Source organism: Chaetodon auriga, chromosome 9 (genome assembly GCF_051107435.1).
Source record: "Chaetodon auriga isolate fChaAug3 chromosome 9, fChaAug3.hap1, whole genome shotgun sequence".
In the NCBI taxonomy this organism is placed as follows: Eukaryota; Metazoa; Chordata; class Actinopteri; order Chaetodontiformes; family Chaetodontidae; genus Chaetodon; species Chaetodon auriga.
This window is the reverse complement of record NC_135082.1, coordinates 7,433,691-7,460,276: the sequence shown is the minus strand read 5'-3', so window position 1 is coordinate 7,460,276 and position 26,586 is coordinate 7,433,691. Positions and strand designations below refer to the sequence as shown.

General features: G+C 39.4%; 2 protein-coding genes across 4 annotated transcripts in view; both read right to left on the bottom strand.

Moving 5' to 3' along the window:
* Positions 1-2,515: 2,515 nt before the first annotated feature.
* LOC143326107 (beta-1,3-galactosyltransferase 2-like) lies at positions 2,516-5,265 on the bottom strand. The gene is made up of 3 exons (XM_076739593.1): positions 5,203-5,265; positions 3,939-4,268; positions 2,516-3,115 (listed from the first exon to the last, which is right to left on the bottom strand). Exons 2-3 carry the CDS (start codon positions 4,266-4,268, stop codon positions 2,516-2,518), a joined length of 930 nt encoding a protein of 309 aa, XP_076595708.1. The 5' UTR covers positions 5,203-5,265.
* A 6,877-nt stretch (positions 5,266-12,142) lies between these two features.
* The window catches only part of il1rapl2 (interleukin 1 receptor accessory protein-like 2), a 354,681-nt gene continuing 340,237 nt past the window's right edge, over positions 12,143-26,586 (bottom strand). For 2 of the 3 annotated variants that reach the window (XM_076739380.1, XM_076739382.1), the window contains 9 exons: positions 24,829-24,969; positions 24,567-24,627; positions 24,056-24,168; positions 19,281-19,426; positions 19,036-19,113; positions 18,798-18,914; positions 17,019-17,141; positions 15,122-15,361; positions 12,143-14,664 (listed from right to left, as the gene is read on the bottom strand). In XM_076739380.1, coding sequence (XP_076595495.1) covers positions 14,566-14,664; positions 15,122-15,361; positions 17,019-17,141; positions 18,798-18,914; positions 19,036-19,113; positions 19,281-19,426; positions 24,056-24,168; positions 24,567-24,627; positions 24,829-24,969 — 1,118 coding nt within the window. In that variant the 3' untranslated portion in view covers positions 12,143-14,565. The remainder of the gene's footprint in view (positions 14,665-15,121; positions 15,362-17,018; positions 17,142-18,797; positions 18,915-19,035; positions 19,114-19,280; positions 19,427-24,055; positions 24,169-24,566; positions 24,628-24,828; positions 24,970-26,586) is intronic. The other variant, XM_076739381.1, reaches the window with a different exon arrangement.

Sequence of the window (26,586 nt, the reverse complement as noted above, 5' to 3'; positions counted from 1 at the left end):
CACATCATTATCATCATTATCATCACAGAATGGAGGCTCATTAAACACCTCGAGAGTTCATACGAATAAAAGAATTTAGGACAGAATGAATGTAAGAAAAAGAAACTGGGAGGAAGTTAGTGGGCAGAGGCACAAGAGAGCAAGTCCTCATGCTTGAACATCTCTCACAAATATTATATGTAATATAGTCTCTCTCTATAATGTATGAAGGATTCATTAACTTACAACCAGGGGCCCAAATAAAAGATCCAGCAGTGTACTTTTCTCCTGCCAACCAGAATCATTTCTGAGTCTTGCAAACCCAACACTGCATCTTTAGAAGGAGGCAAATGTATTTAATGACTAGGTGATAGGATGAACTGACCAGAAAATGATGAGAAAATGGTGAAAATCCCCAAATTATATTTTAGAAATGCATGAGATGTGAAATAATTACGTGAAATAAACATCAACTATCAAATTAAAAATCATAGATAACTTGACAGATAAATGATTTATCTCCTCATTTACCCCACTGTAGTCATGTGTGCTGCACTAAGATGAAATAAATGTTTTCATCCATCAAACTTTGAGAGCCTGTTGATTGATTTGCTTCATTGGCTGCAGGCTTGACTGATTTCTGCAAACTGTGCACAGTTTGAGATTTCACAGAGAGATAAAGCTATCATTCTGCACCTAAAAACAGGAGATAAGTACTTGCCCGTCCTCACCAGAAAAACCGCCATATATTTTTATGATGACCCATATTTATATTTTGACCTATTGAGTCATTTAGGTATGAGGGTGTGTTGCCACCCTCATACCTAAATGACTTAATTCACAACCATTCAGCAGACTTCACTCAGAAATGATGAACAGTCAAATTGTTCATAGAAGGCTCAATAATTTAAATGTCAGTTTGTTGTTTGTGATGCAGTGAAAAAAATTCTTCTCTTCAGGTGATCTTTTTTTTGGTTTAGGCGTTCTAATTATCTCTACAATCTAAAGTACACACTGGAGTTTGTGTGAGGCCTCTCCTTTCAAACAGTGACCAGGCTAACTGAAGGGTATTTCCAGTTCATAGAAACTGTCTAACTTTTAATAAAGTTTTAACAAATTTAATTTCCTGACCTGATGACGGTGGTAGATGAAAAGTGAATTACCTAATTTTTTTTTTATCCTGTGTTGAACAGGAATGCCAATCCAAAATTTCATGGAAATATATTCAAGACTTGCCGTGGTGGACTGACCAACCCACAACCATCAGACTGGCATTGCCTTCTCCTGAGCCACGCCGATAACGACTTCAACGATTTATGGATGATCAGAATAGATGCCAGCTAATTTTCTCCCAGTCAATTTGTTGATCACTCAGACAGCTGATCTGTTAGCATATTCCCTGAGAAAAAACTTCAAATTGATCATAAACTTGAGTATTCAGAGTGTATTTTCAATTGTTTTTTATTGAAGCCGACAACTGCGTAAAAATGTGAGACAGAAATTTACGGCATTTGAATAAAAATTTTTACTTGCGCTACTGTTAATGCACAACACTCGTCAGAAAGAGAAATACTGACGCAGAATGTGTACTGCTCAGGAAATCAACATGACCTCATCTTGTCATCAGTTTCCTTTGTTATCAGCGCGCAAAAGATTCTGTGAGCCTGTGTGTGACACATACATGTTTTTAGTTGGAACTTTAATCAGCAACAAAAGGAATTTATTGCACATGCAGTGTAGAAAGGATTTTTTGTTCCAAATCATGACTCGCTAGTAAATATTCTGGTTGCAACTCAGCATAAAAAACAGCTAACAAAAAGTAAATCTGCAGGCTAGTATGTTGATGGGTGTAGACCTAGCAAGATGTACAGGTCTGTTATTCCTGACAGCACGTTTAATTAATGTTGTGATTCTACACATAACGCTAGGATTGCAGTAACAACTGCTGTTTTAGCAGCACACCATGTGAACCATCTGAAATTGTGCCTCCTCTCTTCTATGCAGCAGTGGTGGGCCTCTTTCTCTTGTAAGTGAAATTATTGTGGTTAAAGTTAGTCATACATATTTTGTGCTTGTTCAAACACAAAATATGTATAAATACTTCAAGCACCTACATTCTACATGTAAGTGCTTGAAGTGCAAACCACTCCACCGTTTCACAGCGCGGTGACTATTAGGCTTACTTACTTCCTGTATTTGTGCAGTTTGATTATACCACCAGCTATGACATGTAAGGTGCACGGCCTCAAGAGCAATTTTATAAACTGCATCTTAAAAGCCTTAAATTATTGACATCTTTACGATGATTTGTGCAATCTGTGCAAAACATCAAAAACAGACTTTGTTCAGCTTCAAAATGTGTTGTCACAGTTTCTGTTTTGCATCAAAAGTCCAGACCATACTTCAAAGATAAAAAATATCTTCAAGGCAGTAAACAGATTGGCATTGTAACCCCTGTGCTGTGCAACAACGCCATGTCGAGACAAGGGGCAGCTTTAAAACAGTCACAATTTTTGGAAAGCACAGGCAGAAGTGTTCAACAGCCACTTTGTGCTTGAGTCTGATATGATACCCATACCTTTGAAAGCTCTTTAGAGTTCTGTAGTATTGTTGTAATGACCGAGGTCCAATAACAGCTGCCTTGAAAATAAGGTACTGTTGTCCTAAACAAACCACCATGAGGAGGATCTGTTAGCGCAATACCCAGATGTCTCATACACAGTCCCACGTACACATCCTCAATGTAAACAGCTTTAACATGTGCAGATGCCTCCAGAATCTTCTTGGGTAAATCCATTGAGAACACATAGCCCATTCCCAGGGCATACGGTGGGTACCTTGACTCGGAGAAGGCAGAAACAGGCATAAACCACTTTGAATTATGGTCTCGAAGGACAGGAGCACCCCTTGTCACCATTCCTGTCATGTAGAGACTTTGAGGGGCTATCAAAAGCATGTTAACGAGGTTGTGCACATTCAGGAACATGTCCGAGTCGACCTTCATGGCGTAGGAGGTATTGGGGCAGTGGGAGGCAAGCCATTCAAACATGAGCATGGTTTTAATGGTGAGGTTATTGTAGCTGTCCGAGAAGTTACTCTGGAGAATGTCATGATGTCTCTGGCTTTCCTGTAACACCTACAGAAAGGGAACCAGGAGAGGGGATTTAGAGCAGTAGTTTTGGCCATGTAGCAGCAGCAGAAACAAACTGGCAAACAGTTACCTATTTAGTTATGTTTCTGGTGACTTGATGAACCTAACTCCACTATTCACTCTCCTTGGAGCTGGTCTGCTCTCTACTGAGGGAAATAGTTGGCCTATTAACACAAAATGCTCCTGTTTGTTCACCATCTAGTCGCTAACTTTGCCATGTGGTGCTGAGCAGGTACTGTGCCCGGGGTTTATCAGAGCCTTTTCACTGAAAACAAACAGGGCTGTTGAGGGTGGTGAGACTGAACAAAACTCACTGGCTGGAAAACCCAAACAAAACTGAAAGATGCTAAAAAGCTCTGCAGGGGTGAGGGGAATTACAGTGCTGGGTGATAATCCGACTTCCACGTGACATGTCATCATTTGGTCCATTGTTAAGATAAAAATGTCGATTTGTGTAGCTTTAATGTCTGAATGCTTAAAGTTCTTCCTTATTGTGACACAGCATACACAGATTGTGCGTTTTGCTCGGCTGCAGTTATAACCTGACATCTCAACCTTCTTTCCTTTCTCTGCTCTGATTACCTTGTGAGTTTCATATTATCTGAAGCATCTGCTGTAGCACATTCGTGTTGGCCTATTTATTTTGCAAACAGCAAAAAAAGAAATGAATCTGGATTCTCTCTCTCTCTCTCTCTCTCTCTCTCTCTCTCTCTCTATATATATATATATATATATATATATATATGTTTTGATGATTGAAAGAGATGGTGAAAGAGAATTAAGTAATTTCAAAAGTAAAACAACTCACTTGCTCCTTAAAGGGCTCCGTCCCTCCCTCCTCTTTTGACTGTCCCAACAGGAAGTAGCAGCTGACCACTTGGCCCAGCACTATCATTTCTTTGCCCCATGTGTTGCGGATTGTGTCACGTGCCTCTCTGTTGTGGGGTGCAACTGGGATCATCAGAACCAAGAATGGGCTTTCTTGCTGACATCTATCGGGTTCGTCCAATGTGAAATGGTAGTCGTTTGGGTATGCCACAATGTACTCTGATGCTGAAGGGTCATCTGATGCAGTCTGCAATCTCACCAGCACAGGATTTATCTTTTTTTTGTCTGCACTCAAATATGAGTTTCCCATCTAAAGGCCAAACACAAAAATGAGACTTTATTGCCAGAAATGGAATATAATATTCCTAATAATGTTACTGTCATTAGTGTATCTTCACCTGAACATAAGAATTGTGTGAGCTCTTTATATCTACAGAGGAAGCAGGGCCTCTTTTCACTCTCAGTCTGCCATTTTGCACTTCCATGTGTCTACAGTAGCCCAGAATGGACAACTGCAACTTCCCCTCTAGCTGCCACTTTATCTCACACATCTTGAAGGAAAAAAAAAAAAAAACTGCCATGCTTTATTTGCATACATTTGACTGTCGGGCTGTCTGTGGAGTCTGCTAACCCGAAACAGCCAATAATAGCCAAATCTGCACTGACTGTACAGATGTTAGATTTAGCTAGCATTAATCCAGCTGTTGATGGTCTTTAAATACTTCCAAACTGGTGGCTTGTTAAAGCATAACGTGGTGTTTCCTATTTGTGCATGTGTGAAACACACAATATCTGGTCCATATAGAATTAACGGGCATCTTTGATGGAGACATGCTGAGTAATGATTATAAAGTAATGAGTGATTTAATGTATCGTCATTGTAATTCACACATCCAAAAGTAAAATATATGCCCATTCACAGCCTCTTGTGTCCTTCAAATAACTCTTGTAAAATTTGTAATGCACTCTGTGTGAACACACAATTGAGAAAATTTATTATATTAGCACTTTAGTACACCAAAAAGTTAATAGTATTCATGTATGATTAACTAATTACAAATCTCATTTAACTGGCTCAGTTTTAAAGAGTTGAAATTGGACAGCTCAATATTAAAAATATAAAAATTGAAAAATGCAGCCGCATTATGTGTGTGGATTTTTCTTTACCATAGACATTTTGATAGCTCCATTTATTGGCCTCCATGTCTGCGTGATCGTTCAAGATCACATACTTACATACTTACACTGCTAACTGGAGTAGTTGTTATATTGTTGTCATACTGGCTTGACCACGAGTTTGTTGTCCAAAAGTTCAAAGGCCACAGCAGTTGAGGGCTTGGATTGTAGGACATTAACATTAAAATTCCCATAACGAGGAAGAGCAAAAAACAGAACCACCGTTGAGCTCTTGTCCAAGGAGTCTTTTCACTGCCAAAACAAAAGTCAAAATGGACATCTTGAACGGCCCTTCTGCACACCAGAAGCACTTAACTATCCATTACTGGATTGGAATCAGAAAGCACTTTGCTAATATTGCCTCTTCCTTGCCCAGTAATGTAGCTCCTGTTGAGGTGTGATTAATTTGTACCTGTTTAGAGCAAAGGAAGGATTCTCTATTAAGATCTGCATCTACCAAAAACCAACACAGCCATGAAGCGTGCTTGACTGTGCAAGCACTAAAGCGTGTGGAAACCACTGGGATGTGTGTTCATGCATTCTGCACAGGCCTATTGATATGTAGCCTATTATACTGAGCATGTTTTACAAGCTTCTCTGTGGACTGTGAACATATTCTCTTCATGATGTACCCTTTGTGGCACACATACAGCAGTCAATCAAGAAGCTCAAAACCACAGAACTGACAGGCTCTCAGCATTTAGCCACAGATGGAAACAGACACTGAAAGCATACTCAAAAAACTTTTTGCAAAAGGACGCAAACCTTGCCCAAACCTCTGTGTTTTAAAATGTCTACACATTTCCTTTTCATTCTGTCGTGAGCAGTAACGTATGAAAAGGGATCCTATATTTACAGTGAAACTGTGGAAGACGCAGCATCATTTCACAAGTATGACTCAAATTGTTCCTCTTTTTCTTTTTTCTTTTTTTTTTTCATTTCAAAATACATATTTCAGTTTGGATAATTGAACACTACAGAATACGTTTTCCTGTCACATGACTCTTGCCAGCATGTTGGTTAAGGTCCACTAAATTTGTGGTGAGTATTTCAGTCAAACACTTCATACACTATGTAAAGTAGTGTTGAAGTTAGAGTTCCTTTAAGGTCAGAAATGGAGTTTATATGGTTTACATTGGCTGCAGCGTGCACACAGTACTGGCTTTCATCTCCTAATTGTTGGATGTTAACACTAATCTCAACATTAGCGGTGCAACTGTTAACTACTGTGCCTTTTCACTTTACATCAAAAGCCGACTGTAACACTGATCTCAGTGAAAAAACTCAGAGACAGTAGCAACTGCATGTTTTAGAGACCTTGTTTCTATCATTACTGTGTATTGTTGGAGAGTTTAGATGACACTATTCCCATGTTGGAAATTTAGATATTGCACTGTATGGAAAATTTGTCATTATATTAAAAAAAAAAAAAAAAGAAAAAAAAAAAGGTTGTATTGATATTACAGTATTATGAACGACAAAATCACATTTTCCTTTCTGTTGAATACTCAAACATTGCAACCACATAGTCAGACACATTTATACACTGCCAATAAAGACATTAGCTCTGATGTTTGCAGTCTCAACTATAATCAATTTGTTCAAGCCATTTTAATGATTGCCATACAGATTTCTCATAAAAGCTTTCACTTTTACAACCCACACTGAGCTTTGGACTGAAGTGGATGATCCCTTCAAGTCAATACATTTTGCAGAATCAAAATCTAGACTTACCATGAAACAGGGCTCTCCAGCATTTTTGGAAGGCAGAGAATGATTTCCAAGCCGACTGTCGTGGAAGCTACAGCAGGCTCACAGACAGTCAACAGGTAAAAATGAGGATGTTGCCGTTGTCTGACTGCGACTGCATTGTGGTTTGTGGTAGAGTGTATCAGACGTGTACACCAGGCCTCCTTGTGAGCAGACAGCAGACCGCTGTGAAAAAATACATGTGAAGACACGAGCTGATCAGCTGTGCAACATCTAAATGCAAATGCTGATACTGGATAATCCTTATATTAACTTTTGAAGAGCCTGAAGGCGCTTTAAGTGGAAATATAATCAACTTGACTCAACGTGCACTCAAAGCTTTGAGTCATTATTGCAACACCGTTACATTTACCAGAACTCACTCCTCCGTCTCCTTCTCCTGTTTGAACTCTTTCTCTCTTCAGATTTTAATATTTGCACTTCATACATGGTTTCATACAAGGTTGACTGATTTTTTTCTGCCGCTGCATTTACAACTCAACTTTTGATGTGCATTGATGCTGCCCTCAAAGCTTCATTCGGTGATTTCTTTAGTACATACATAATATCATGAAATAAAGTAATGAATAGTAGCTTTAAATGAATCAGTTCTATTAGCCTTGCTTTAGCACAGGTGGACAAATCTTTTAAAGATTCTCCTCCTGCAGCTAAGTTTGACTAAATTATGAGAAACCGTGAGAAGCTGTATGATTCTCAATCAATCACGATTCAAAAGATGTGTGTAGACAAAAATATCTGGAATGAGTAAACTTTTTTACTGCATGGGAAGTTATTGACTCGATAGCCTGGTGTTAGTCTGTTTACTGAAAATAGGATAGGATGCAGTTCTTAATTTTGAATGCTGGTGGTAGGGTTCCACATTTTCCTGTTTTTGGAGGTTATTTTCATCGTAATGTTTTTTTTGTTTTTTTGTTTTTTTTTTCCACTTTCTATCTGCACAAAAAAATCATACAAATATGTGATCTGTGACAACTGGGTGATATGGGTCTATTTCCTAAGAAGTATGGTGTTACTGATAAAGCAAAACGAGGTCAGCTTAGATTTTCCTCAAAAAATGTTTGATAAACGCAGATACTTTTTCAGTTAAGTTTCCCAGTAACTTCCACTGTGTGTGGTTTATGAGTAATATATTAATGGTTTACTGGCAGTAAAGCAACATAAAATTTGCTTGAGAGTTACCGTCACAGTCTTTCTGAAGCTTCTATGCAACATCCTTGCAATCTCCAGTGTATCAGGGACTTTTTATCTGAGCATGTCATCGTGAACATCTTGTTCTGCTTGGTCAACATCTTGATAATAATATTTCCCAATTTAAAAAATATGGAAATAAGGTCATGTGAATCATTTCACCCTTATTGTCACTTCCATCATCGTAGTTTGATAGCAGGTACGGTATTTTTTGTATTTTTGTTTAATATACGTACACTAAGCTTTCAAAAGAGAAGTAAATAGTATAAATTGTAATTTTGAATAATTATGGAATTCTGGAGGAGGAGCACCAACTGCCTCTCCTAGAAATTTTTATATCCTACTAGTTTGCACCAGCAAATGTTTTAAAAATATATATAAAATGCCACCTGTGTTTAATTTTGGAGCCCTAATAAGACATTCCAAAATTTTATATTTAACACAATTATAAAATGCTCTTTGTGAAGGTGTCTGTTTAGGAGCAAAATTTTTTTCTGGCAATATCTGCCCTTGTACTACAATATCTGATTTTAGTAATAATGAACGTATTTAGCCACGCTAGCAGCATGGCTTTAAGGATGGCAATGTCGGACTGCCAGTCGGTCCAGACTGAAATATCTTAACTACTGGATGGATTGTGATTACATTTTGTAGAGACATTTATGGTCCCCAGATGATGAACTTTGGTGATCCCCTGATTTTTCCTATCGTGCCCTGATTAGGTCATAGCTTCAGTATGTCCAGTACTTCGGTTTATGACCAAATACCTGCTAAAGTAATAACATTTCCATCAGCATGAGCTGTTATTTGTGTTTTGTGCTAATGAACAAATGTTAGCATGCTAACACGTTAAACTGTTAACATGTTGACATTATCTCTACTAAACACCAGCATGTAAGCATGTCATTTTATCAGTTTGTATTTATTCCAAAGTACGGCCTCAGGGCTGCTTGCATTGCTGCAAACTCAGTAAAGGTTGGGGAAACATGGTGGTATTGGTTTTATCATGGAAAAACATAAAATTGACTTGATCTATGAGACAAGATGTGTTTTCTGCAATCCACAATCTTTTCCTGAACTTACCCAAAGTGCTTTTGTTCCCTAAACCTAAACACATGCAGGACTCACACCGTGAACCTCTGTCACCAACATCAAGGTCCAATGTTTCCCTCAGTGTAAAAAAAATAGATCATTTAACATAATCCAGGCAGCAATTACATTTTCGAACAAAGAGTAATTGGCTAAACAACTGAAAAGTGTACAAACATAATTTTTCAGAGACAGGGTTAATTACCTGCAGCACATTAACATAAAAAGCAGCAAAAGAGACAGTGCCTGTCAACTGTTCTGTGGTTCTCAGCAAACCTTAGCAAGTCAGCAAATACTGCAGGGATAACTGAAAAACATAACAATGCCCATTTCTTAATGCACCTGAAATAGGGCCATTTGAAAAGACATAGTTTGAACCAAATCATGCATTCATACCATTGTGTTCATCTACACCCGCAGAAAGAAAAGGACATCTTAAAAAAACAGATGAATGCCCCTTGGTTTTTGTCTCCCTACAATCCCAACTCTGCATACAGCCACCAAGCATGGGCCACCCTTACATATTGGACACAAACTCATACAGGCCCCAGAACCAACCATCTCTTCCCTTCCATGCAATTGGTAGTTCCTTGCCAAATTTCCTCCTTCTGTCTCTTTTCTTCTATTCAGAAAATTTACCACGTGGTTTTTCATTTAAATCATCATTTTTATAAGTGCAGCATTTTCTCTGATTGTTCAGTATTTACCTTGCTGGTGGTAAAACATTACATGAGGGAGGTGTAGCACAAAGTACAGTTCTTTTCAGGGTACAATACTCTGAGTGAGCACACTTATAAATGTGCTTTGTGATGTGTATGCATTGTCTTCTGGTGATTTTGTGTGGTCATTGCAGAGCCAGACTGCTGACCATTGGTCTAGTTTATTCTGTCCAATGACTGTGCTGAGGGATTAATTATGAATATAAACTGAAACTGCTGATGGCTTTGAAACTAAAGCAGAACAGAAACTGATCGACCACAATCTAAATTTACTGTTGTATATGAGAAGGTACACTACAAGCTAATGCTGTATCACATCTGTGAGACCATGAACTTTTGAACTCCACCACCTTGATGAATTCTGTGCAACCAGGAAACTGGGGTAAACCATGTTGGCACCAAAATTTCATGTAAATCATTTGGAAGTGGAAGTGGTGGAAAGACTCAGATATTTACATTCTTAAAGCCATTTAGTGTGGCTAAACACAAAAGAATGCTGTTGACAATATTCCAGTGCACCAGACTTGTTTTCAAGAACAAAGCTCTATTTCTTATGAGGTAATGAGAATAAAGAAAAGAATATTGAAATAAAAATTTTGCTTCTATGTATTCTTCTTCTAAAGTTTCAAATATATTCACTGGGTAGTTAAATAGTTATATGGAGTTGTGTGACAGTTATGATGAACTACATGGGGAAATGATAAACTACTAAATGGTACTAAGTATGGTATACTAAGTGTATACACTGAAGTGTATTCCTTGGAAGGAGGGACTTGCTAAGTACATTAATAATAATTATCCAGTTTTCCAGTTAAACACAAGTTCAGAAATAACAATTTAAACTGGTATTTGCAAAAGTTAAAGGGAGCTGAATGCAAATTACACCATTGTCCTAAAGTTGTGACTCGTTCGGAACATTTTTATGAGTACAGTTACAATCTCAAGACAAGAACAAGAACAATAAAACAAACAAACAAAAACAGCTTTAAACTAATTACTTAATTTCAGAGAATGCTTACTTACCAAACAAATAATAGCATTATTATTAGCCGTATAATGCCATATTTGTCAGTACTGTGTTTCCTCAAATAAAAATCAGTTGCCAAATAAAAGCCAGGTCTTGTATAATGGCCAGGGGCATGGCTGACATGGACAAATAAAGGCTGGCTCTTTAATACAGACTTGGGGAATAAACAAGAGAGAATAAGGTCCCAGTGGTTGTTACATTACATGCATGTCAACTAAGTACAATGTATATTTCCATCACTTTGATTTAATAAATTCAACAATATAATCATACTATTTTCAACACCTTGTTGTTTTGGATTACTGACTTTAAGTATTATTGTCCAATTTCATTCTGTGTGGTTGTACATGTCTTAATGCTTCTGCCAAACTGTATTTTATAGTAATGTACAAACCCCACACTTTAGCAGTAGCTACATTTCAAGAGCTGTATGGGAACCTCACAAGTCAGTGAAACATTTCTGCAAATGTTTAACAGTAAAAGCCTTGATAAGAATTGAAGGGTTTCTGTCAATTGAAATGGTGAAATAAATGATGGCTGTGTTTGTATTAATAGTCTAATGCAGTCATGCAGTAATCTTAACAGGGCGAACAGAAGCGGATCAAAACACTGCTTCTTATTAAAATTTGACCTATTATACTTATCAAACAATGGGGAATTAGAAATAAAGGTCTGCCTCTAATACAAGCCTGCTTCAAATAAAGGCCTTTTACCAGCCACAGCTGAGGTAAATGAAGGCCCTGGTCACTATTTGTGGAAATAGGTATGTTTAACACAAAAATACTGCAGTTTATTAGGAAAGAGAAATGGTCAGAACATACAACTCCCTCCAAAACAACAAACTATAATTTCTGTTTGTGAAATAATTAAACTGGTGCGATACAGTGTGTTGATTAGTGAGTTTTGGAGGACCTGGTACATGGATTTTTGAGCTTTGGAGACAACAGGGTTAGCTGTTTCTGCTTTTAGTCTTTATGCCAAGTTAATATAGTTGCTGAAATATCAATTAAGTGTTGTTTTAACACAGCATTACTTTTCCAGTTTGCTGATGTATTTTCAGCACATTTTGTTTATTAGGCAACATACTGTGTAGTGTTGAATAAACACTGATTTGGTTTTCTAAGATTCCTTCTTAATGCCTAAATTTTAAATGTCCTCTTGAATTTGTTTCTGCTCAGTGAAGCCTCTGACAATCCCAGCTCAACATAGCTCAAATCCTGTTCAATTCACTGTACCTCACTTCAGTTCAGCTTAGAGTTATTAGGAAATCCAAATGACTGTGGAAGAAAAGGAAGTGGGCTGGGAGTCAGTAAGAAATGTTACAGAGGAGTGTGGGAGGAGCATGACACATGAGTAAGATGACAGTTAAAAGAAAGGATAAGGAAAAAGCTTGCAGAGAGTTAAAGTAAAAAACAAAATCAAAACAGACAAGGGGAAAGTGGTGAGGAGGCAGAGGAAAGAAGAAATAACTGTTGGGTCAGACGACAGGCATCAAAAATGTAGAAAACAACTCATATGATTTTTATTTGCTCTCAATTAAATTATTTCAACCAATATAGCCAAAGAATAGTCAAAGAAATCAGCAGAAATCAAAAGACAACCACTATACTATGTATATTGCCATTGAATATAACAACTCAAATAATTAATTATTGTATCAAACAATCTCAAATATCCAGAATTCATTGGTTCTAATAAGACAATGACAGTACCTTTGTGTAAATTCAAAACATTATTCACTTTGCTTAAATATTATGGTAATAATCTTGGTTTCTTAAAGCTCACAAAGAAGAATGTGGTCTAGTTCAGTTTGGAGTCCGACTTTGTATGCAGTGAAGCCCCCTTTGGCTGACTGGTAGTGGTTTCGATTCCAGAGTGAAAGGCCCAAAACATCAGTCTGTTAGCAGGGTTGTACTGCCATGAGCATCCATCCATCCATCCATCCATCCATCCATCCATCCATCCATCCATCCATCCATCCACTGATGAAAAGAGGGACAGAATGAAAGCAAAAACGGGCTCTGGGTTTCACACACTTAAATGAGGGTGTTTAACTGAAATTGTAGGAAACAAATCACTGTCATGTATAGGTCTATGCATAAGTTATGGAAGCTGTACAGAGATTATTGCAACAAACAAACATTAAAAACAAAGCTTGGCAAAAATTCTCATCAACCTTCTAAAAGGATATAACTCTTAAATAAAACAAAGGAAAATAAATAATACAAATGTTTTTGGAGGGACACCTCCGTTTTTTCCCTTTATCAGATTGTATCTTTATTTCATGGCTGGACAGAAAACAAATATACTGTATAAACATAAGATGTTTATTCTCCTCCATATTAAAGGAGGCTGCGAGAAATGATTGTGTCATTTACTCATTTATCTATGTTTATTTGATTATTTTTTTTTATCTAAATGGGTGGTCATGCAAATAGAAAAAGCCAAGTCCTTTATGCTTTTAGCTTGATGGTAAAAGTTGGTAGGTAACCTCTTGGCCAGTTCACCTCTTGATGAGTTGACTAGTTGCTGACTACTGGGTTACAAGGTGAAGAGCTGGCTGGTTTTCAGTCTCACGGTGCCTTTTAGTATCCTCCCAGCTCAAGAGGTAACTAGCCTTTTAGTCAGCTAGTTTACGACTAGCTATTTTTCCATATACACCAGCTAACCGTGCTTTCTCAGTAATTGAGTTTAGCAATTGCTTTACGCATCACTTCTTATCTTGCTGGAATCCATTTCTTGTAAGTCAACCATTTTAGCCTCTGAGAGCCAAACCAGGTACGCTGGCTAGCTAGCTAGCTAGCCAGGAATTATTTTTCAAGAGGTTGACTTGTTGTTTTAAGGTGGACTGGTATTCCAAACTCATTGCTTGAAGTCTGCCTTGATTACTGACAAGCCACCTAGTCAACAGGTAGATCAATATACTGAGAACTCGATCAACTGGCATTCTGATATTACGCTACTTTTGTTTTCCAGTTGACTGATATTTCCGTGCAGTTAAGAAGCAGACAAATCAACTGGTTTTCCGGGTACACGGCTGGTGTGAGAGCAGACTGCCATTACGAGACACTTGCTTTTTTTGTGCTCCGAGGTCCAACTTGGTAGCTTGTTTGACAAATGGAGTACCCAGTTCTGTCTGTGGACACCTACTCACAAGTATCCTGGACCTTTTCATTGACTTTTCCAGTTCGTTACATCCACATGTCCATACCTTTCTACAAACTCTTTGCACCAGTCAAATGAGCATGACCAGTTGTGTTGTATAATAGGGCTCCTTCCCAATGGTCGTGGCTATACATCTTACAATTTGTATCAGTCTGTAACCAGTTGGTAGGTCCAAAACCAGTGTGCAATCTGTTTTGTAATCTGAATCCGTCTGTCTGTAAGCAGTCTGCAACCAGTGTGCCAGTCCATTGTGAATCCCAGGCTTATACAGTCTTTAAGCTGTCCTTTGCTCACAGCATGGGATGAAGTGGCCCAAAACTAGTTTACAGGCAGTCCTTCTTGGAAAACGAGGCTGTACACAGTCCAAAAACCCAATGAAAACCAGTCGGCCAACCAGTCTAACCCATGTCCAAAGCCATTGTAAAAGCAGTCTGTAAACCAGTGTGTAATCCAGTACCAGTTGAGCAGTCCTTCTACCAGATGTCAGAGCTTAGTTCTCTGCTGGTGAGAGGTACGAAGGTGCTGTTCAGGTGGAGTTCTGGCTTCTTCCCAAGCGTACTGCTCTGAGGAACCTGGAAAAAAACACAACACAACAATGATAAGCAGGAATCTCCCCCACACAACAACTCCTAGCAAAAATTTAAAATTCAAAAGAGAAAACAGGGGCTCCATTCTATAGAATATACAGTACTATTGCATGCCAATAGTGTACCATGCCTCATGTATGACAGCTATTTCCCAGTGTCTTAAAATGAATTACTATTGTAGGTTGGTTAATATGAAAATACTATTCTCTTTCTACATTTTCTTTTATCCAAACAGACCTCTTGTTCCCCAGTGAACTGCTCTGAACCCCTGGGAAGAAAAGAGGGGTTTTATTTTTAACGTGTTTAAACTCTGAGAACATGCAAATAAACAACAGCATGGAAATTCAAGAAAAGGATACACTGTGTAGATGTTGGGTGCTAGAAACTAACAAGGAACTGAAACAAAACAAAACAACAAAAGTGGTCCTGTCTTTTCTCCCACCTGTCCATTCAACAGTGTCATAGGGATGTTGCAATAGACATGGCGTCCTCCTGGGCCCAGAGTGGAGAACTGCACGGTGGAGGGAGGTGGGAGGGGAGGCGACAGGGAGGAAGGCTGTGTGGGAAGCTGGAACTCATAGCTGCGGCAGAAATGCCTCATTTGGGCTGCTGTAGCAGTGTGACCGCCTCCCAGCGGCAAGGTCATTTGGTTGTAGTCGGGGATCTCTGTCGCCAAGGCAACCTGTGGTGAGAAAACAAACAACAAACAAAGTATTATTCCAAGTGGCAATTAAATCCAGAGTTGTCAATGCCAACATTCTGAAGACATTTTCAGAATTCCGTTACTTCCAGGATGAATGTAAAAAAACAAGCAACGGCAAAAACATGAATTCTGTAAATTGTCACAAATTAAAGTGGGACACCTCTTTTTCATCATTTCACCATCACTCACCTGAGATTCATTCCCAGTCAGTCCAGTATTTAAGCTGCTCTCCCACACACACTCAGTGCCAGATTGTTCTTTGCATTATGCAAGACTCTCCAGCAATAACTCTCCACAATAGTTCTGAGCGGGACATTGATCCGTACCCCGGCTTATTCTTCTCTGTCATGCCTAAGATCAAAGTTAGTGAAAGCGACAACTGTGTACTGGTGGTACTGCAATTGGGTCCAAAATTAACCTATTACAGTGCAATCTGGCCAGTCATGGACCCAGCACACTCCATCTCACCACAAAATTGCTTTGAGAGAGTGGAGGGAATCCTGATGGCATCTGCAGCAGCTCAAGAACAGAGGCTGGTCATGTTAGCTGCACAGATCCAGCGGCTATTGTTCGGACCCAACCAGTGTTTCCGGGATCACGTCCAGTCCAGTCACCAACCATTTCACCTCCTACTGTCTGTGAACCTTGGGTGGGGACTCCTGAACGCTACGCTGGAGATCCAGAGACCTGCAATGCCTTCCTGACTAACTGCTCCATTCTCTTCACTCTACAGCCCCACACCCTTGCCTCTGAGCAAGTCAAGGTAGCCTTCATCATCAGTCACCTGATGGGGAGGGCTCGCCTGTGGGGAACCACTGAGTGGGCACGCCAGCCTGTGGGGTCTTTCCAGTCCTTCACAGCGGAGCTCCGAAAGGTGTTCAGACTGGGATCAAAAGGAGCCATTGCTGCTCAGGGCCTTCTGAACCTGCACCAGGGAGAACAGACACTGGTGGACTACTCCACCAAGGCTCGTCAGAGTGAGTGGAACTCAGCTGTCCTTTGTGATGCCTTTTTGAATTGGCTGGCTAAGTATATTAAAGATGACGTGATTTCTTTCTTTCTTCGTGGGTAAGAAAGATGGTACACTGAGGCCTTGTATTGACTACAGGGGTCTCAATGACATCATGATCAAGAACTGCTCCCCACTTCCCCATATCTCTTCTGCCTTGGAGCTTCTTCAGGGGGCCACCATCTTCATGAAGCTAGACCTCTGCAACGCCTACCACCTGGTTCACATCCAGGAGGGGGACGAGTGTTCTTTGCATTATGCAAGACTCTCCAGCATTCATTATCGGACTGATCTTTCGTTACAGGGTAAATACCTCTGCCTTCTGTATCTACGCATTTTGCCTTACACTTCATGAATCTCTGCCTGCTTGTGACTGTTGAATGTTTAGTTTGCCAAACATATCCAGAGACTCTCAGTAGTTCTGAACAGAACATCAATCTTGCCACATCTTGTACTTTGAGACAATAGTTCTGAAAGGGACTTTGATCCATACTACGGCTTAAAGTCAGAGAAACTGAAATGACATGATTTTGGATAAAAAAAACCCCTGATGCACACATATCTTTAAACAAATCAATCAAAAATACCACGCCATCAATTTGAAGTAAAACAGGTGAAATGGCTGACCTGATGATGCCCATGCCGATTCTCATTAGGGGGTGCCAGTGAAGCAGAAGTGGTCGTCATGGCAATGGTGGAGACAGTGGTCTGTAGGTCACCAAAGAGGCCCTGTTCACCAGAGTCCATCACCTGTCCCCACAGAAGCACAATTATATAGCTTTCACTGTGCAGCTTCATACAAATGTTTGATTTGTCAAGATTTTATCATATTGTAGCAATTACCACAGTGATGGGAAAAGTATCAGAATACATATATTAAAAGATAAGACAAATGATGGCCGATGTTTCTTATTCTCTTACTATTCTATTGTCCTTGTGGCCATTGTCATACTGTATATCTTAAAGTTTCGTGTCATTGAGCTCCTTATTTTTCAAAAGCGATGAGAAACCCATCAGTGGTCCACACTATTAGACAGGGTGACACACTCCTTCAGAAAATCATACATATACAACTGCTGTAAATACTCATGAGATCACCAAATGTGTATTAATCCACATCTCAAAATAGTCCCCAACAAAGGCATGCTATTTATGAGTAACATCTGATAAAAACTACAATGCCCAACATTTTATCGTAAAAAAAAGAATGTATTTCTAGAAGGAAAAGCATAGTATGTAGTCACATAGATTAAAGCAGTCCATAAACGGTTGGAGATGTTGGTGTTGGTGAAGGGTCAGACACACCGGATTGTCATTCAGCGTACACTGCTGCAACATTACTCTGATGGCTTGAATTCTTTGGCTTTCAAGAAGTTAGGAGGTGTGTTTCTTGGCCCATAAACTGAAGAATCATTTAACCTCTTCTTTGTTTCATTGTGTAATATCAGGCTTTCCAAGCATGAATAACTGCAGACCATAAGATGTTGATGTCGATCCATTTAAACTCACAAAGGCCTGAAAATTGGGGTTGTTCGATATGTGGTGTTTTTTTGGCTTTGAAAATAACTGTTCTCAGCTGGACCAATGAATAGAACTATAGGAGCAAACATTACATTAAGTTTGACTGAGCTGTTTCATACACAAAGAATATAAACATGCTTCAGTTGGAATTCTTTCATTGTTGTATAATCACACAGGAATAAAAATCACAACTTGACACAAGTCAAATAAGAGCCCCCTACCCCTAACAAAGTGGCACTTGATAACACTCTCATTATAATCCAATTTCTACAACATGAATTGTAAAGACACCAAAGGACATTCAGATGATATTTTCCCATCCGTTGCACTTATATAGTTCACTCTGTATTTGTTTCTCCATAATTATTCTTCAGTACCAAGCAGCATGACAACTTCTCTTGCTAATCAGGGCACACACCACCTGAGGTGTTAACACATGGCAAACATGGCACATTTTTCCCCATTGTGATTCCAATTTTCATACATTACCTGTCTTTATCAAGGCCATCTGGTTGTTGTGAATATATGCACCCCAGGGGAACATACGTAAACATGCAGACTAAATTTCCACTGCATTTTTTTTCGAAGCTCCCGGACACGCAAAGGAAATAGTGTTTTTTTGCCTTTTCACCTGTAGCCATACATGATATGTATAATTAATGAGTAGAAGGAAGGGTACATATTTTTTTAGACGTGCAAATTCATCTGTTTTTAAAACTACTTAATGTCAGAAAATTTAAATTGCACTTTCCTACTGTAGCACTTCTTTTGGTCTTTAATGTAAAGATTTGTGGTTTTGCTCTTACAGACAGTCTCTGTTTGTACATGATAGTTAAAAAACTGCAAAACAATAAAGAAAAGCTAATTTTGGACTTTTATTCATACCTGCCGTCTGGACAACGTCTCTCTGCGTTTAGCAGGCATCTCGTATACCACCTGTTTCCAGAACTTAGATGACAGCTCATTGCTCTTAGGACCCCTCCACTTGATGATTGATAAAACCTGTGGAGAAGAAAGATTTTTTAAATTATCCTATTGATTTAGTCTCCTGCTGTCTAATGACACTGTTCAGATCGCACCCTTCTCCCCCTCCCTCCCTGTATTCATCCGTCTCTCTGTGTACCTTGATTGTATGTTTAAGTGCTTCCACCTCTTGGTAGTTGATGACATTCTTCAGGTCTGCACACTCTATCATGATCACCTGGATACACAGAAACAAACAGGCAGAGGTGTTTGAAAAGGGAGAAATACAAGAAGTACTTCACACCGTCTTTCAGGATGTAATAAAGTAATTGAGCCAGAACAGTTGATGACATGTCTGCTTATCTCTCAAATTGTTGTATTTCCTTTGTACTCCCCAAATCATACCTTGATCTCCCCAGTAACCAGCATGGAGTGGAGACGTGTCTCTATCTGGAAGATGCTCCATCCTCTTTTGGCGACAAACTCCGGAGTCAAAACAATGATCAGACGCCTGCTCTGATCCACGCTACGAGCCAAGTCCTCAATGTAGGCTGGGAGAGACAGACATGGAGACAAAGTGAAAGCTAAAAAGAGAAGGAGAGTTAGAGAGAGGTGTCGTTTAGAATGAAATGAAGATCAAAATATGGTTGGCGTCTTGCAATTTACTACATAACACAACAGAAACAGTTCAATCCAGAATCTGTGGACACTGAATATGTACCAGTTTTTGTTAAAAAAGCTAAGAGGGAAAAACCAGTTGGGCTTTGTCTATACAGAACAAATAAGCTCTAAAGCTCAACATGTCATGTCTCATTTGTTTAACCTGTGCATAAAGAATAATGTGGTGAAACTGAGAGTTACATGCTGTAACCATTTCCCAGCAAACAACAGCTGGGTGCAGTGGACTGTACAGCTTCCTGAAGTGTCATCACGGTGACGGTACAAAGTTTGTCACTGTGTGTAAATTAGGCAGCTTTAGCGTTGTTGCTAGGTGAATTCCAGTTTTTTTTTTTTTTTTTTTTTTGCTAAGAGGTACACAGTATGTCTCAAAATGTTGAACTATTTCTTAAACATCTGTTTCGTCCAAAAAAAAATAATAATTTAATGTGTAATGTAATTTTCTGTGATGCACTCAATGCACTTAAATCTGTTGAAGAAATTAACACATCTGAAATAAATTCGTAGGCCTAATATTTGAGCAGCTTTGCTGGGTGTTTTTTTTAGAGAAATAGCTCAACATTTAAGGAAATATGGGGGTTCATAATAATTAGTAAGTATTAGAGGTGCTTGTAGGTGTATTTAGGAATTTTGCTGAGAGCCAGGGAAGCTTTTTCCCTGTGTTTCAAATCTGTATGCTACGCTAGGCTAATCACCTCAGATATGATACAGTATGAAAGTGGAATTGATTTCTTCATCTGACTTGGACAGAAAGCAACAAAATCTATTTGTCACAATGGTGAACTGTGCATGAGTCAAAAATAACGATCAAATCTAGAATTAGAGAGAAGTCTTTTTGTCATTGTGAAACAAAAGCTTCAAAAGGAAGATGCAGAGAGAACTTAGTACATAGAACATTAGCAAGCAGGGAAACCTCCCTTCATAGTATCTGGCTTCTTTTTGCTGGTGGCATCCTTCAACTCATTTTGTTCAGAGATGACTGGAGTGAGTGACAGGAGTATACAGTAGAGTGACAGAAATGCTTGTGCAAGAGTTTTGGCCCCGACACCGATCAGTGAAGTCAGCTCTTAAGTGGAGATCAGAGTTGTGCTGATACACCACCATCAGCTTTTACTTATAACTTGGGGAGGAAAGTGTGAACTTGGGGAGGTGATGAGATGTGAAAAGTGCGTCCATTACATCTGCACATCTATCTTATATTACATATATGTTTTACTGTGTTATATATTTTCTACAGTGCAACAGTATCCTTCTAAAGGGAATATTATCTTCATACTCTTTTGTATATAATGTACATATATATGGTTGATTTTATTTTGTATCCTTTCTCTTTGTCTATTTGTTCTTTTTCTGTGTCTTCTTCTTTTCTTGCTGCCTGTAACAAAGAAATTTCCCCAATGTGGGAATCTTATCTTGACTTAAATCTGAGGTAGAGCTATTGTATGTGTCAATATATGAGTCAATACACAGCAGAGTCCAAACGCTGCTTCAAAAGCTTATTTTTCATCCTCACTGTGGTGTTGTTGCTTCACACAGAGCCCAGTGGAAACATATCTTCCCAAATGCTCCTGTTGCCAATTAGTGACATTCTGATTTTTTTTTTTTAATTTTTTTGTTGAACGTGCGTCACTGAAATTGCTCATTATTTCTCAAATTTGTAGTTACTGAAAATGGATGAAATGTTCTGTGAACAGTCTCTCTCTCTTTGTCTCTCTCCTCCACCATCTCCTCACTTGCTAACTAAATTAATGACAGAGACTCTCCAGCAACACATTGCAATTTCACGCTCAATTTGAGGGGCACAAATAATACAGAACATCCCAAAATTCACTCCCTTTCCTTCTTTCTTTGTCTGGTTTAATTTAACATCTGTCTCTTATCTTTCACTCCCTTTTCCTCACATTTAACCTCCTCTTTTCTCTGCTGCCCTTCACTTCCTCTTCCCGCTCTCTCCTTTTGAGGATTATGTAAATCAATTAATGAAATAACACAAACCAATGACCCCGTCCCCACCTCTTTCTGTCCCCGTTATTTATTTCTCGCTCTCTTGTTAATTTCAGAGGGCTAATGGAGTGGATAATTGAATGGTGTATTTTAGGTCGCATCGCCGTGTTGCTCTGTCAGTGGCTTTGGTAAGCACTGAAAAGGCACCTCTCTTTGTCTCTGATTCACTCGTTCAGTGTGTTTTTCACACTGCGTACCCTTTAGTTTGTATGCAGCTTAGACAGAGTTGTGGGTGTAGTTATGCACGGTGGCCATTTGTTTTTTGGATGTTTTCAGGGCACGGAGAGGAAGCCTAATTTTGGGAGGAAATATGGCTTTCTCTGCTGTTTTCAGAGGGCGGTGTTGGCTCTGTTTGTCTTGAGTGTGGCAGACTATGTAGAGCATGGAAATTCATTATGAGCCATATTTAAATACAAAAGTATTTTAGGAGAAAATGTTAAACAACGCACAGAACACACATTTGTTTGTTACTTCCTAGCCGGATGGCAGTTATTTTAGCGACTACATTCTGTTTTAGGAAGTTTTTTTGGGCAAATGAAATGTGATTTTGGTAACAAAATGCTCACACATAGGGGATAATGACTCAATATTTTATTTCATGCATTAGTTTGATATTTCAGTTGAACTAACCTGGTGCCTGAGATGTGTTTTACATTGTTTTTAAATCAATGTGAGGATATATTACATATTCAGTCGCCTGAAGTGCACAGTCATGTTGTCTGGTGTTTCCTTTCTCTTAGTTGTAAGTTACAGATTAGCTGTCATTTCCGTGCATGTGTGTGTGCGCAGTGAAGGAAGTAATTGTTACAATACAATACAGTCATGAAATACCAAATAAAACAGATTGATTTGTCTGACTTTAAAATGGCATCAACTGACTTTTTGGCCACTTGGGGGGCAGTGGAACAAACACAGCACTGACATATTGTCACCTTATGAAGTGTTAGCATGCAGCTGCCTCTATACATGTCCAGCAGACAGAGCAACATTAGCATTCCTTTGGAGTTGTGGTGATTGTGAATCAAATATTTAATCTCTTGTTAGCTCTGTTTCACCTCCTGAAGGACATATCTAGCTCTTTATCTATTTGACATTTCCACGAGGGAGTACCATGACTGAGTGGAAAAACACAAATGTTGGTGAGAAATAGTGGAAGTGCGTCATCAGCTAGTGAGTAGCTGCTGTGCTGTCATAAAATTATCCCTGGGCGTAACGGCAGCAATATGCTTGTCATTACTGATACCAGACCGAACGTTAAAGTAGCCTGTTTGATGCAGCCAACACAGCCGAGCCCACTCTTTGTAGAATAATTAACTTAATAATAACAACTTAATATTAACGTGCCAGTTTTCTTTCTTCTCTTTTTATTTGGTACACGAGACTGCAGCATCACACACAACGCTTCTATCAGTTTGATTGACAGCTGCTTCACCGTACACATTTAATGCTTGCGTAAGAATGCGCATGTACATTTGGGAAAAAATTAAATGTGTTTATGTGATAACCAGTTGTATGAAACAGATGAACCTCACAAGATTTTCAGTCTCAATGCTGCATTCACCATCCCTGCAGCTAGCAAGGCCAGATATGACCTTAACAATGATGGATGCGTGTGTGAGTGTGTGTGTGTGTGTGTGTGTGTGTGTGTGTCCTGAGAATTCTGACAAATCGGTATATTATATCACATCTACCTTCTTCCTTCATATTCTGCATGCACAGCCACAGTTTCTTGCAAAAGCGTCTGGATTTTTGGAGAGTATTTACATTTGGATTGTGAGCATCTGTGGGCAACAGTTTCACAGATAAAAATGTTGCCACTGTCCAGTGAAAACTATCCTCAATATGTTTTAGTATATCAGTAAAACAAAGGGAGGTAGACAGATTGATGATGTGTGAGTTAGGTTTCTCCCCTTTCGTGTGTGTCAGTGACAGAATTGTGTGTAGGTGTGTGAGTATGTGTGTTAGGTCAGAGCCTTGACAGATAACAGCAATAACAGTCATATTTCCCCTTCCTGTTGGACAGTGACACGTAACCCCAGAAATGATGACAAACGGGGTCTGTGTGTATGTGTGTGTGTGTGTGTGTGTGTGTGTGTGTGTGTGTGTGTGTGTGTGATCTCTATGCATCCTGTATAGTATGTGTGAGCATTTGTTGGTGTGAAAGTGAGATCTAGAGGTGAGCTCGCCTGAGGAAGACACAGACTATGTCTGTGGTACAATGTGAGAACATGAATGGATGAGAAACTGTGTGTGTGTGTGTGTGTATGTGTGTGTGTGTTTTGTGTACATGGGGTGTTCAGCTGAGACTGTACATAGATGTGTGTCTGTAAGTGTGTTATGATGAAGATCCGCATACATCCTTATTTATTCTGACAGTGTGATGAATTCTGGGTATTGGGGGCCATAATGGTTTACAGTGAGAGAGAGAGACAGGGCATGTGTGTGTTTGGGGGGGGGTTAGGTAAAGTAGATAGATAGATAGATAGATGGATACTTACTACTGCTGGGTATTAGATCTCTGTCTGGTATAAACAGCTTGTATCCATAGTGCTTCTCTAAAACATCAGGCAGGATCTCCAAAGCAAATGTTTCCTCATCGCTGCTCGTCCTGCTGGGGAAGGGAATAACATTTATGGCTCCACATTCAAATCAAATGCAAAACCATCAGTGACATGAGCACCTGGTGGAGGCTGCAAATTCATTTTAAAGGGTTTCCATTTAAAAATGAACTTTTAAAACCCAGAAATTGTGTAATATCACTTCATTAAGCTTGACGTGATGCACTGTTTTTGCTACAGTGGCCGCGCATCACTTACAGTTAGCATGGCCTCACTGTAAAGCAACTACAAGAGGAAATGAGTTGCAGTGACTGTGCTTAGGTTAGCTTAGTTTATTGGGGAAATATGTTTATCCACTTTGTATTCCCGAGTGAGATGAAAAGATGGGAATTTGTATCAGTACTCCACATTGTTTCAATACATATGCTGCATGTGTCCAGAGGTAACTGACCTGCCCAAAGAGTCCAGGTCCACTTTGGTATAGGACAGATAGGCATCGTACTCCTTATTATCTGTGAAGAGAGAGACGGCCAGGCGGAACATACCGTGAGTACAGGCCAGGTGCAGGTTACTGAGTGTGACTGCTGCTGTCTGCCATGTTTGAAGTTCTCCGCTCTTTCCTGTATGATATGTATGTTGATTCAAGCTCTCTATCTGAACACTGCTGTGGCGTGATTGGCCTGAAGTGAAAGCAAGCACACACACAGGCTTACCGTCTTCAGTTTCATCACTCCCAAAGTGCCTCCTGTAGCAGAGCAGGATCTCCAGGTTGTAACATTTATAAAGTGCCGTCAGGACTCCCAGCAGCAACAATATGACCCCCAGACCACCAGCCAACTCCAGACGATACATATCTGCAGACAGACACAGCAAAGGCAGGAGTGGAAAGAAATCGATGAGACTTATATCAGTTATTGTTCAGAGGAACACGAAAGGCGAGGTAAAAACAAAATAATCACTTTCTCCAATATGTCAGACTTTGAACGCTGTATTACTGAAGCTCAGTTTTGTTTGTGTCGATTTTCTTCTGTGCCTTTTACAAAATGGTTTGCTCACGTCTGAGTATTTGAAGACAGTCCACAACAATTTGACTTCAGGAAATATGAAAAATCAAAACTTGAATTACAGTCAGATTGGCAATTTTTCTAAATTGGTGACTAAGAAACTCATTCACTCACACAAATAAACATCCAGACAAACAGAACTGTACTAAAGCACTTTCCACCCAACATTCCTGCAAATAAAGCACAATAAATTGAGTGAATGAGGCACGAAAGGACGAACACACACACCAACACATGAACATGACTTCTGTAAAACCACAAAAATAAGATGGCCGTCAAGAGCCAATTAAGGAGAGGCTAATTATTCATAATTATTTGCTTCATTTGCTCATATAGTCATTCTCTTTGGACTTGGATTCTGCAGGGAGGTTAGAGGTCAGAGGCTGGATGAATATGACAGTTTAACATTAAACTAAAGCTCCATCAGGCACAATTTTGAAGTCAACATTGAAGTAATGTGGAAGCGTTGCTGGAAATACCAATTCAACGATGAATTGACAGACCCATCATCAGCCAATCTGGTTGAACCGAAATCAAACATTTAACAAAGCTGCAGACAAACAGATATTTTAGTGTTTGAGACACTCGTGTTGCTCTGTCTGCTGGATACGTGAGTCAAGCGGGCAAACTGTTTGCTGACTCATTAACCACAAGAACTTACCAAGAGTGTTTCAGCTAACGGCAGCTCACTGATGTCACTTTGTTTTGCAGTTTCTCTGAACTCCTGTCCTACTTCTGTCCAATTCTACTAAATCAAACCTTAGAGTAAGAGAATTGCGGCCACAAGTGGAAATTACAGGAGGCTGGTAAATGCTAAATTGATTCAAGCACAGTTGTAAAAATCATCAAACTGACTTGGTCATGTAAGTTAAGGTCACTGAAATAAAGTGGAACTGACAAAAATAGAGGAACCGCCTGCACATTTCATGTTTTTTACAGAGCTGCAGATGATAAGACGGCAAAAATCACTGTCAGCCTCACCACGAAGTATGTTGGCTTGACTGGGAGAGACAGGTGACCTCACGTCAGCGTGTCAGACACACATACACACCCACACACACCCACACACACACACAATCTGAGATCATGTGTTTGTGTATATGAATGATAGTGCTATCAGAGGCTATATGAGTGTATGGGAGATTAATGGAATATGGCTGCTGAATGACACCGTGAGAAACATGATCTATTACTATCTCACTCACTCACACACACTCCTACACACTGACACACACACACACACACACCGACACACACACACACAAAAACACAATCTCATCTGGGAACCACTTCATTTTCAAACCAGTGTTTATTGGTTTTCTTAGTCATGGCAGGGAATAATAACTGTAAGCACACACTGTTGTCGAGCACGAACTGTGATGGAGGAATGTTCATTTATTTTCCGAA

Coding starts and splice junctions, on each gene's coding strand:
- LOC143326107 (XM_076739593.1), bottom strand. CDS start 4,268: ATGGGAAACTCATATTTGAGTGCAGACAAAAAAAAGATAAATCCTGTG. Junction 3,116..3,938: donor CGGAGCCCTTTAAGGAGCAA/GTGAGTTGTTTT, acceptor CCCTTTCTGTAG/GTGTTACAGGAAAGCCAGAG.